This window comes from Monodelphis domestica, chromosome 5 (assembly GCF_027887165.1).
Source record: "Monodelphis domestica isolate mMonDom1 chromosome 5, mMonDom1.pri, whole genome shotgun sequence".
Classification (NCBI taxonomy): Eukaryota; Metazoa; Chordata; class Mammalia; order Didelphimorphia; family Didelphidae; genus Monodelphis; species Monodelphis domestica.
In genome coordinates, this window is record NC_077231.1 from 26,665,529 (window position 1) to 26,678,145 (window position 12,617).

The 12,617-nt window shown below is 45.2% G+C and overlaps 1 protein-coding gene and 1 long non-coding RNA gene across 4 annotated transcripts; one reads left to right on the forward strand and one right to left on the reverse strand.

Moving 5' to 3' along the window:
- Window positions 1–855: 855 nt before the first annotated feature.
- COQ10A (coenzyme Q10A) lies at window positions 856–5,512 on the reverse strand. Of its 2 annotated transcripts, XM_056797890.1 has the most exons (5): window positions 3,748–5,512; window positions 3,149–3,295; window positions 2,470–2,662; window positions 2,229–2,330; window positions 856–1,637 (listed from the first exon to the last, which is right to left on the reverse strand). In XM_056797890.1, the coding sequence occupies exons 1-5, from the start codon at window positions 3,876–3,878 to the stop codon at window positions 1,470–1,472; spliced, it is 741 nt and encodes a 246-aa protein (XP_056653868.1). In that variant the 5' UTR covers window positions 3,879–5,512; the 3' UTR covers window positions 856–1,469. The 2 variants fall into 2 exon arrangements, with proteins under 2 accessions (XP_056653868.1, XP_056653869.1); XM_056797891.1 differs by lacking the exon at window positions 3,149–3,295.
- Window positions 4,612–11,650, forward strand: LOC130454348 (uncharacterized). 2 transcript variants are annotated; one of them, XR_008911992.1, is made up of 3 exons: window positions 4,612–4,693; window positions 10,708–10,919; window positions 11,026–11,650. It is a non-coding gene; the product is annotated as an uncharacterized LOC130454348 (long non-coding RNA). The 2 variants fall into 2 exon arrangements; XR_008911991.1 differs by lacking the exon at window positions 4,612–4,693 and having other exon boundaries at window positions 5,359–10,919.
- The last annotated feature ends 967 nt before the right edge of the window (window positions 11,651–12,617 follow it).

Here is a 12,617-nt window from a genome sequence, read left to right on the forward strand (position 1 = left end):
CCCAACTTGTTGGCAGCCTCTTGGAAGAGGCACCAGGGATTTTGGGAAAGGGATCCATAATCCATGTTTTCTCAGCTGATGAACACTGACTACAAAACAACTCTGGTGTGTGTATGACGTTTGTTGGACAGTAATTCCCAACCTGTATGCTTCCTTCCCTTCTACCCAGCCTACTGGGTGAAAGGAGTTAATGCATGGCCTTTAGTCAAAGGCTGCTCCTTCTGTCCCCTCGCCAGAAGGTGGCCATAGCATGCACTACTGGTACCTCTTGTGGGGCAACAACCTCCCACCAAACAGGCAGGATGGGACTGGACCGTGCTTCAGGTGAACTTACTGAGGTTATCGTTAGTGCTAGAAAGGATCACCGTTTTACAGATGAGGAAACAGGCACTTGGCCACAAGAAGTGTTGGAGGTTGTACTGGAACCCAGAACTTCCTGTTTCTGGGTGGGGTTCCAAGGTGATTTCTGGCCTTCCTTTGTACTCACAGGGCTATTGGATTTGCATTTAAAGACCTCATTCTAAGAAAGTGTCTGTAGGCTTCTTTACCAGAATGGCAGAGCTGTATAGTTCCTCAGCTCCTGCTCCTGGCAGGAGGCAAAGATCCATTCTCACTTGTGGCACCACCGCCCAAACCCTTCCCCCACCAGGTTCCTTCCACAATTGACCTTCTGAAGAGAAGCTATAAATAGCGAAGAAGGGGCTGGAGAGCGGGCCTCAGCCATAGGAATTTAGGGCTATAGTTAGCAGGGACACTGTGTCCACAGAGGCTGGAGAGCGAGAGGGGCTACCTTTTTCCCTCTGAGTTTTCTTTCTGCCTTGCAGTTTTTACCCAGGAAGCATTACAAAATCAAAATTCACACAATTGGTTTATTGGCTCTTCATCAAAACACTCAGCCCAGGTGGAAGAAAGGGACAGACCAAGAGTAAGTGCCTTTCTTCCCCCGAGAGGGGGACAAGAACTCCTCTGACACCCTGTATTACATATATATAAAGAGATTTCCACATATATATATATTAGCGGGGGGGAGTTCTCTTTTGGGAAAGCAGCCTTTAGGTAGTACCTCATGCCTGGATTCCAAACCGAAAGTTACTTTTTCCTCAAAAGGCTTCTTCTCGAGACACTAAAGGACTGCCCCTCTTCCTTTAGCTCCTTAATAAATAAGAGAGACCTGGCATTGCTTTACCCTTCTAGAGACACGGAGGCAACCGTAAGTTAGCCCTAGCTCACAAGACACAACCCAAGATCTAAAATCCCAGCTATTCTGATTCCATTTCCCAGGAGACAGGCTAGCCGACCTTTAGGGATCTCCCTTACTCTCAGCCTCTCCTGATGGAGAAGCTCACCCCAGATTCCCGAGTTCTCTCTCCCTGGAGAGCCAGAACCATTAGGGCAGGGAGGCAGATATAAACAAGACTTGCCCCAGAGGGTGGCACGTGTGTCCAACCGAATCCGTGCTGGGGCTGGTTTCATGTATGGTGCACCTCATGGAACATGAGTTCACGGGGGATGGCCGTCTCCGGACCAAACTTGGTGGCGGCTCGGCGCTCAAAGGCAGCAACGTTCTGTTTGACAACCTCGTCGAAGAACATGGTGGCCAGCTGAGAGTGTAGCAGTGATCGAAACTCAAAGGAAATCTAGGCGTGGGGGCAAACAAGGAGACAGGAACCCTCCCTTTAATAAGGATGGCTTCCTGGAACAACCAATCCACTCTGCTCAGAGGCCACTCAAAAACACTAACTGAGACCAGAAGTCCCCTCGGGGAGCGTGGGTCAGTGACGCCCAACCAGTAATAGCTAACATTACCACAGTGCTCCAGGGAGCTCATCTGATCCTCACAACAACTGGAGGGGAAGAGGGGCAGCTAGGTGCTGCTATTATCCCTCAATTTACAGACGAGAGAAGAGGCCAGCAGGGTCAAGTAGCAGGCCTAGGGTCACATCACAGCTAATAACTGCAGCGGGACCTGACTCCTGGCCCGGCACTGATAGAAACATCTCTGTGGGCCACATATTGACTTAAAAAACCACAAGTTAACCACGTTGTATTTTTTTATTTCGTTAAACATTTCCCAATTAGATTTTAATCTGGTTCAGCTTGCCCCAGGAGTTCTGCCAGCTGGGTGGCCAACGTGGCCTCCCTCCCTAGGCCCCTTAAATGCTTGCTGACCCCACTTGGAGCTCAGGACTAACAGTCCAGGCTTTCCGGGCCACAGCACCGTTACTCACCGAAAAGTCCACAGTGCAAGTGCGGGAGTAGGCAGGAAGCCCAGGGCTGAATCGCCAGATTGTCTCCAAATGATTGAAGAGCTTGCCATCGGTGCAGACGGCCTGGTAGAAAGACGGAGAGTCGGTAAAGTCATCCATTATAGGCGAAAATGACAAAGCGAGCAAAGAACAGAAAATAACTTCCTTGTCCCCTCATCCCTTCAGTTTCACAGTACCAGGCTAGGGAGGGGTAGGGCCTTACCTTGACCATATGAGGTTTGACCATGGAGACAGCTGAGGTGTAACGTTCCATGACAGGTGGGAAGCCAACCTCCAACTGGGCCTTCAGGTGACCTTTCCGGCTGGACACCACTAAGGACTTCTTACACCAAGGCACAAACTCCTTGTACTCCTGGACATTGGATACCACCTCAAACATCTCCTGCATTGAGTACCTGGGGAAATAAGCTAGGTGTGGAGTCAGGGCACCCGTTACCCCTCACCACTGACCCTACAGACACACAACCCACCCCTCCGGCCTCCCCAGACCACAGGGGCAGATTCCCATGATGCCAAACCAGGAGAGCACATTGAAAGTGGGCCCCTGCCGAGCTGGGAACTGGAAAAGGCCACAGGAAATGTCCAGTGTCTTGTGGCAAGCCAGTCCCATAATGTGGTGGATGTCGAAGGGCTTGGGAGTAGGAAAAATGGCATCAGTGGCGAGACTGAGAACAGAATAGTTTCTTGTGAGGTCTTTGCCTCTAGAAGGGCCAGTTCTCATGGAGTCTTGGACTCTGCTTTTGTGGCTAGTCCTCCAATCTTAATTGCATCGTTCTCTAGAGGGGTGGGAGCTGGAGTCAAGTTCTGCACCTATCAACCAGTGGGGGGCGCCCTGGCTGGCCCAGGTTTCTGGTTTGGGGGTCGAGGGAGAGGATTCTCACCCCATAATCCTGCGTTCGGAGTAGGCCTTGCGCTTGTTGGTGAATGGGGCAGCAAAGCCCATAAAAGAGCGGCTGTGGGAGAGGCCGGCCTCAGCCCACAGGGCCTGGGCAGCTCTGGGCAGCAAGAGGCTGCAGGTAGACAAGAGCCTGGGGGCAGAGGAAGGAGGCAGCGTTAGCCGGCCCCGCCGGGGCTGCTACGAGGGTCCAGGTTACCTAGGCGCCTGTCCTCCCCAGGAGCAGAGCGAGGGGGGCTCTTCCCAGGGGAAAGGTCAGCCGGGTGAGCTCCCCGCCCCCAACACCAGCTGCAAGCCGCCCAGCCCCGTTGCCAAGCCGTCACGAGTGCTAAAGGTCGGGGGCGGCTGAGGACGGGCCCGGGGGAGGGGCCCGGGCTCTGGCGCGAGCGGAGCCCCCTCGAGGCGGGGCCAGCACGCCGGACGCGGGGTGCGCTCGGGATCCTATCGTGCTGCACCACCCCACCCTCTCACCCCCAGTAGCCCAAGGAGGCGGCAGCAGGCGCACTGAACAGAGCGAGGAAGGACAGCACAAGTCGGCGTGGGCCCCTTTACCCAACTCCAGCTCGGGCGAACAAGCGGCCTCACCTCATTGGCTGCAGCCCTCGCGGAGGGCCCGGGGGCGGGGCGGGGCGCGCGCCCGGTCGGAGGCAGCAGCAGCAGCGCCGGGCCGCCGCGCGCGTTCCAGCGGGGAGCCGCCGCGCGCCTGCCATCGCCATGCGCGCTCCTGCTTTCTTCGCCCTCTCCTCCGGCGCCGCTCTCGCCCTCCCCACCCCTGCAGGCTGGGAGCGGCTGCCGGGTGAGGAAGAAGCTGCGCAGAGAGACCAGGCCTAGAGAGACTGGGAGGATGGGCCTCGAAAACACTCCTCCCCGTCAGCCCGCTGGGCTGAGACTGAAGCCGGCTGCCGCAGCAGCTCCAACTCGGGTCCCCGGGTCACGTCACGCCGTTGCTATGCAACAGAGGGTGGGTGAAGGGTGGAGGAAGGACCGAAATCACGGAGGCTTCTGGGGATTGTAGTTTCCCGAACTTTATCGGGTAAGGGCGAGGGGTTGCTGCTCCAGCTTGATGTTCCCACGTGGGACGCATCGCTCAGTTGTCCGACCCTGTGACGTTACTTGACAGCATTGGACGTTTTGAGGCTTGGGCTTGCTCTGCCCGAGTTCTGGGGAGGTGTGACCCTTCAGATGGATGCTTCCATCCTGTGGGCTCCTGATAGCGCTTGGGACACAGTGTCAACACCTCACTGGATCCGTTGCTCATACCAACCGGTACCTCGCTGCGCCTTGACTTGACTAATGTTGCTGGGGTGCAGGCGCGTGTGGCGAATGGGGCCGTTGTAACTTGAGAACCCGGGGCCCTAATGTGCGAGCTTCCACCGCCGCAAGCCATAGCGAGGTGCAGCCCACAGCAGCGCCAGGCAAAGCTAGCGACGGCCAATTCAGCTAAGGGCACCGCGGGCACCAACCTCCTCCCTCCACCGTCACCTGTGGCTTGTCAACTCTGTCTCTCTGGGTTCGAGGAAAAGGTCCAGAGGTCAGTGTGAGCTTATTCAGAAGAACTCTGGAAAATTATTCAGAATAGCAAACGAAGGTTCTATTTCTTCATTGCCTCAGTTCCCTATCCAGCCTACACGGAGAAGAAGCAAACAAACGGGGAAATCTCTGTTCCCTTTCGGCCTTAAATTCTCCTGCCTCAGTCCTGTTGGGCGTATTTTAAGCCACAAACACAAGGCAGGTGACCATCTCGTTTAGTTGCTGTTTTTCCATGATTGTAAATGGCAAAGGCATGAAAACAAAGAAATAAAGCTTCCAAAATGCGGCAGCTGATCGAGGAAAAAACAAAAGCTTTTCTCCATCCCTCCTACCCCACCCCAAACCTAAGTAGGAGGGAAAAACAGGAAATGAGTAATGGTTTATTAAGTGGGAAGCAGTTCCCCCAGTCTGGGGGTACAGGGGCTTAGCAAAGCTGTAATGACCCAGGAATATGGGGGACCCAGGATCATCACAACTACCCTCTGCTGTTTCAGCCCAAACCACTGTTTTACTCCTCTGGCCAGTCGTAGCTCAGCCACCTCTTACTGGCATGTGGGTAGTGCCCTCCCCCCAAATTTTGATCTGATCAGTTCCACAGATCATGAGTTTGGGAGCCCTCCAAATCTCTGGATCTAAAATGAATGAACAAAAGGCATTTAAGCATTGCCTATATTGAAAGCCTCAAGCTATCCAGAGATTGTTGGGATGGCAACTGGGTAGTGAATGGGAATCAGCATAAATGCCTACTGCTAGGAATACAGGAAAGGAAGACAGTAACCAATGGCAAGTAGCTCACATTTTTAAAAATACAATTTTATTTTTAAAAGATGGTTATATTTACGTCATTTTTTCCATCACCATAATTTTCCCCTTTCCCTTCCCAGAGAGCTAAATATTTTGAAAGAAAAGGTCTGAAAATATGTGCAATGTACCACATTTGTGTGCCTCTACCAAGTAGGGGATGAGAATAACTTCTCATATCTCTTCTTTTGGGTTGTGTGTTTTTTGTAATTTTGCAACATTCACTTTTGATATTTTTTTTGGTATGGTTTTTTTCCATGTATACTGTAATAGTCATTATATAAGTATATATACAGGCTCTGTTTACTCACTCTGGATCAGTTCATGTAGATCTTTCCATACATCTCTATATTCAGCATTTGCAGCACAGTGATACTCCACCACATTCATGTACAAGTTTGTTTAGCTATTCCTCAGTCTATGGACATCTTTATTGCTTTCAATTCCTTGCTATCACACACAAAAAAAGTGCCACTATAAATATTTTGGTATCCTGGATACAAGGACTTTTTTTTCTTACCAATGGACTTCTTGGAGTTATAAGCCTAGTGGTGGAGTCTCCAGATAGAGTAATTTTAGTCTTTTTTAATTTAAATACAGTCAAATTTGTGATATGAAAATAACTTTAAAAGACTGATATATATTAATTTAAGGTCGCCAAGGAATTCAGCTATGTAATTCCTAAATGAAAACTCAAGTCAGCAGTCAACCTTTTATGGAGTTTTTAATTACAAACAGTAGGAAGAAAGGTATTAGAGAGAGAGAGAGAAAGGGGAGAGAAGGGAATAGGGCTTAAATACCTACTCTGCTTAGGCTGGGCCAAAGGCCGAGGCAAAGAAAAGAGATCAGTCCCTATCACTCACGTGACCAAAATGGAGAAACAGTCTGAGGGCCTCCACCCCAAACACCTGTCTCCAACAACCTCCTCTCTCTTCACACAGGAAGTCCCCAGCACTCCTGAGCTCTCCTCTCCTCACTTCCTGTGTCTACCCTGTGCTAATGGTGGCTCTAGCTTAACCCAGGACCGCCCAGAGGTCTGACCCCTTTGCACATGTCTGTTGAAGGACATATTCTCAAATAATTAAATCTTGAGCTTTGCTGCAGCCCTTTCTAAATCCTGTTACCTTGAGTAGGGTGGAGATTGTAGTTTCCAAGACCTGATTCTGTCATTCCAAGTATCTCTATTGTTATTGATCAGGAAATAGCCAAATCCCATCCTCTAAAGAATGGTTTGAACAGGGTTGAGTAGTTTTGAAATTCACAAATTGGAGCTCACATTCTCATCAAAGAAGAGAATACATGTAGGTTTCAGGTGTAATTCCAATGGAAAGATCCATTGATCTTTGGAGTCTGGTACCAAGGCAAATTGTAATGCATCTTTAGTGTCATTTCCATTGATAAAATTATAGACCTGTATCCACTTCTAATGTTGAGCTCCATGACAATGGTAAAGACTTACTAAGTGAGAGTGTCCTTTTCTGGGTCTTCAGCAGCTACAACTGCTGAGAGTCAGGTTAGATACCTTCAGGGTTTACTTTCTGGGATGATGGTTGGGGGAAAAGGGAGTTCCTTGGGGGAGAAAGCAGGGATAATGGCCTGAGGACCACAGTTGTTCCTATGGCCCTTATGCTTACCTACCCATTAACAATCTATTTGTTGTTGTGGCATGGATGGTGGACTCCTTTTCCACAGAGGTTACTCCCCTGGATGATGGCTGCAAGGACCAACCTGGAAACAGGGCTGGTAGTCTGGGGAACACTGCTATTCCTGGGACTCTTTAGCACTGAATCCTGGGCTGTCCCCACCAAAGCCATAGGAAAGTGGAGAAATCTGGGTAAGGTCTGCTTACCCATAAGAAGACCCTTCTGGTTCACCAAGCCTCTGTAAGGGCATTTGGGAAGAAGAGGATATTTACACCCTAACAAAAGGGAAAACTTCCTGGACAAAAAATGTTCAGTCCCTTACAAAATCAGTTGAGATCTACTTGAAATCTGCAAATATCTGTTACAATCACCAAAGTCAATATTTTTCAAAATAACAAGGGTGATTATTTCAATAACTCAGGTTATCATGCCATTGGAACATCTACATCAAATCCATACTTTCATTACATGAACAATGCAAAATATCACTTGACAGGAGGCTTTAGTGCCTAAATGTCTAAATTATATACAGGATAATCCAAATCTTTTTTTGTTGTTGTTGTGATTGTTTTTGGTATTTTGTTCTCGGACTTCCACAAGTGAGGTCATTCAGTGATTTAACAATAACAACATGATTGGGTTGTTTTTTTTTTTTTAACCTTTTATCTTAGTAGCAAGGGCTAGGCAAATGGGAGTTAAGTGACTTGCCCAGGGTCATATAGCTAGGAAGTATCAGAGGCCACATTTGAACTCAGGTCCTTCTGACTCTAGGCCTGGTACCCTATCTACTGTGCTATTTAGTGGCCCCTCAGCAGAGTTCTTAATGAATTTGTGATGCCAACCACAAAATCCCAGAAAAATCTAGCATTTGACATGGCCAATTCAAGAGGGCTTTTATGTCCTTTGGGTCAGTGATCATGCCTTGCTGTGATACTACATGCCCTACATAATCCATAGGGCCCTGAAAAATTAGAATTTGCCTAAGCAATGAAAGTTTCAGACAAGTTTCTTCTGCTGATACAATACTTTCATCAGTCTCTCTTGATGTCTTTCCAAAGACAATGAGTTTGTAAGTACCCCAACCCTTCCAGCTAATTCATATCTCAGATTAATTTCACCAGCCATTAGAAAGTGGCAAGGTCCCCAGTGGTGTGCTGGTAAATGTTTAACAACTGGCTCTCTTGGGGGAAAATGTATTCATAAAACAATTTTAAGTTTGATCTGCATTAACATTTTCTCCATCACCCTCCTGTCTAGATGATCAATAACACAACATATCAAACCCTGATTGGTAGCCTTTACTGATTTCCAAAGTATAAATGCTTACCCTGAAAATTTAACATCAACTCAAGAGCTAGTTCAAGCTGGTATAGCCTTGTGTGTCCGAGATGACCTGGGACATACATTTGAACTGGTAAAATTTGTTAAAATATATTTTTTTAAAATTTTATTTAATTAATTTAGAATATTTTCCCATGGTTACAAGATTAATGTTCTTTTCCTCTCCCCCCACCCCCCATAGCCAATGAGCAATTCCACTGGGCTTTACATGTGTTATTGATTAAGACCTATGTCCATATTATTGATATCTGCACTAGGGTTGGACTGGTAAAATTTTATTTAGATAGATGAATGTGGTTTTCTCTTAATTGTCTTCTGCCATAACAATTTGATAGTCCCCGCAGTGTAAATCCAACACTGAGAACCACTGGATGACTGATAGTCAAGGAGAACTTGAATTTTCGGCATGGTATACTGGCCCACTTTTGTTCTGATGTTCAAGTCCAGTAATCTACACACTTGCACATCTTCCCATCCTTCTTGCATGTCACCATTAACAGGTGATGCATAAGTAGCTGGACTCTGTAATGATGCCAACAGTTGTTAAGGATGATTTCTGAACTCTTTCATTACAAATAAATTTTCTGTTCTTCCTATGTCTTCTTAAGGATCCCTTCATAAACATTGTTGTTCATTGTTTAACGAATTTGGGGTACTAATCAGTGATACACTGAAGTGTGGGCTCAAGCCACTAGTATTAGGAAGATAGTAATATCCTCTTCAAGGTGACCCTTATAACCTCGATGGAGAAATAAACCTAGCCAGCACTCTGGAGATCCAATTCTTCAGTGTCTAAGTAGAAGTTGAATTAAGGACACCATCCCTTCCCCAGGTATATAAAAGCTTTATATGCTATAGGATCTTTATATTGCATTCATTTGTGTATCTTTTTATTTTTATTCTAAAAAATTTTTTTCCCATGGTGACAGGATTCATCTTCTTTCCCTCCCCTCTTCCCTCCCCCCACCCCCAGTTGACAAGCAATTACACTGGGTTATACATATATTATCACTCAAAACGATTTCCATATTATTCATTTTTGTAACAGTAATCTTTTAAAACTGAGGCCCCCAAGTCACATACCCATAGAAACAAGTGATAAATCAAGTATTCTTCTGCATTTCCATTCCCACAGTTCTTTCGCATAAACCTCAGAATTGTCCTGGATTGTTGCATTGCTATTAGTAGCAAACTCAGTTACATTTTATTGTTTCACAATATTGTAGTTACTGTGTATAATGTTCTGGTTCAGCTTATTTCACTCTTCATCAGTTCATGTAAGTCCTTCCAATTCTTATAGAAATCAATCGTTTTTATCATACCAAAGCACAATAGTATTCCATCATCATCAGATTCCAAATGTTCAGCCATTCCCTAATCAAGGGACACCCACTAATTTTCCAATTTTTTTGCCACCATGAAAAGCATAGCTATACATATTTTTGTATACAGTAAACAAGTCCATTCTCCATTGTTAACATTTTCTTTGGGATACATAGTAGTGGTATTTCTGGATCAAAGGGCATACATTCTTTTAAAGCCTTTTTGGCACAGTTCCAAATTATTTTCCAAAATGGTTGAATCAACTCACACACAACTCCACCAACAATACATTAGTGTCCCAATTTTGCCATATCCCCTCCAACATTTATTATTTTCCTTTGCTGCCATATTGGCTAATCTGCTAGGTGTAAGGTGGCACCTCAGAGTTCTTTTGATTTTCATTTCTCTAAACAGGAGGGATTTGGAACATTTTTTTCATATGATTATTGATAGTTTTGATTTCTTCATCTGAAAACTGTCTATTCAGAACCCTTGCCCTTTTGACAATTGGGGAAGGCCTTGATTCTTATAAATTTGACTTAGTTCTCTATAGATTTGAGAGATTAGACCTTTATCAAAAAATTTTGTTATAAATTTTTTTTCCCCCAGTTTGTGGCTTCCCTTCTAATCTTGGTTGCATTAGTATTGTTTGTACAAAACTTTTAAATTTAATTTAATCAAAATTATCCATTTTACATCTCTTGTTTGGTCTTAAATTCTTCCCTTCACCATAGATCTGACAAGTAAGCCTAATTTACTTGTAATGCCATTCTTTATGTTTAAGTCATATATCCATTTGGAACTTATCTTTCTATAGTGTGTGAGATATTGATCTAAACTTAATTTTTGCCATCTTGTTTTCCAATTTTCCAGCCGTTTTTGTGTATCTTTTTGATGTGTTTTCAAGGTAATTCCTTGATTAGGTTACAATCATCATATGAAGACGAGTCTAAGTGCGATGAGGGTATCTATCTAAATGATTCTGTACAACATCTACCATATAAGCATGTGTAAACAAATACTTAATGATCACCTTCTATGGATTCTGATGGCATGCATACAACGATGCAGGAAACAAGATGGTCTGGTGGAAAGTACATTGGACCCTAATGGATTCAGGTCAGCTCTACTCCAGTCTTGAGCTTGAAAGCTCTCAGATTAAACTGCAATATGAGGTATTTTGACTGGATAATCTCTAGTGTCCTTGTTCTCTTAATTTCTATAGGGATATACAAGGAAATGGTAAACTTGCTCCAGGATCTGCATCAAGAAAACTCTAAAATGGCATCATGAAGAGTTGGACATGACCAAAACAACTCAACAATCAAATAGAATGAAGAGTTGGAGCTAAAACAAGGAGTGAGTGGAGTAGGGGAAAAGAATAACTTCCAGAGGAGAAACCAGTAAAGCTATATCACTAGATGATTGGCCTAAAGATGCTGCCCAAAAATAGCCCCTGGAAATATGAGGAACTCTAGTCAGAGGATGAACAGAGGTCACATGTCTGGATCTGGGAAGGGGTGAAGGTGAAAAGAAGGCACTTACTGGGTTCCATGAGCAGCTGGAAGACGTGAAGGAGGAGTTATTTTTATCATCCAACAGCACAAGAAGGAGACTCCCTAATGAAAGAAAAAACATAGGATGGTAGAGGCTGCTTTTTCCTGAGCCCAGTAAAAAACCTGGGGATAGTGGAGAGTCAGGAATGTTCTAGTTTGAAACCTCAGGCTCAAAGAAGTTTGAAAAAGAATTGTCTATTTCAGAGTTAGTGAAATAGAACTCAAGGCAAGGGTTTGGCCTTTTGTGGGCTTCTGTTTTCATTTAGTTATTCAATAAATGTTTTTGAGAACCTACTTCATGCAGAGCCCTGTATTTTATTTGTTAGTTGGGGAATGTACAAAAGAAAAATTGGCTCTGTATATTTTTGTTGAGGAGATAAACACATAAAGAAACAAATAGAGAATGCTTACAAAGTAAAATATAAAATGCTAGTTAAAATAACATAAACCATAAAAGAAAGCACTGAGTGCATATAAATAAGAAGGGGGAGATCAGATTAAAGTTAATCAGGGAAGTAAATCAGGGAAGTAAAGTTAATCAGTAAAGTTAATCAGGGAAGGCTTCTTGGAGGAACTAAATTTTAGATTAGTCTTTGAAATGGTAATGGTGAATTGGCAGAGAAGAAGCAGGAAGTTGGGTGTTCAATTGGGGAGAGATAGGAGTGAAAGTACAAGGGACAGAAATTGGCAAATATATTTTGGGGGGAGGATAGTAAGCAAATTGGCTGGGCGGACTATGGGGAGGTAGAATCTAAGGAAATCTGGTGGTTCACTCAGAGCACAGGACCAATAAGGACATGGGCTCACTCCTCGAGTTAAGTTGATTTTGTTCTTTTCTATGACCAAAGACTGTGCCCCAATCCCATTTATGGTCCTATTGTTCTTGGTTACAAGGGTCAGACAAGAGCGCACAGCAGGGCAATCCCTTTACACCTCCCTCTACCCACCTAGCTGGAAAAATGACTCAGGTTTTTTTACTCTTGCATTTCCCAGTCAGGATGAGGAGAAGCTACCATTGCTTTCTCTTGCTCCACCTGGCTGGTCTCTGAGCCAAATGACTGAGTCCTACAAGCAAGGGAGCATCTTGATCCTTGATATTCCACATTTCCAAAGTGAATTTGGCAGGCCCAATGCTTCATACTCCCCTCCAGAGATCCAGGGGAAAATGTTGGTGGGGAAATGTTTTTTTATCTCTTTAACTAGGTTATAATCTTGTTTTTAAAAGGGTCTTTTGGAGGTAGATGGGTGGCTCAGTGGATGG

Excerpts from the sequence above, each read along its gene's own strand:
- COQ10A (XM_056797890.1), bottom strand. The coding sequence starts at position 3,878 with ATGGCGATGGCAGGCGCGCGGCGGCTCCCCGCTGGAACGCGCGCGGCG. Across the intron at positions 3,296-3,747 it reads CGAGGGCTGCAGCCAATGAG|GCTCTTGTCTACCTGCAGCC; the intron begins GTGAGGCCGCTT and ends CTCTGCCCCCAG. Across the intron at positions 1,638-2,228 it reads CTTGCACTGTGGACTTTTCG|ATTTCCTTTGAGTTTCGATC; the intron begins GTGAGTAACGGT and ends CCCCACGCCTAG.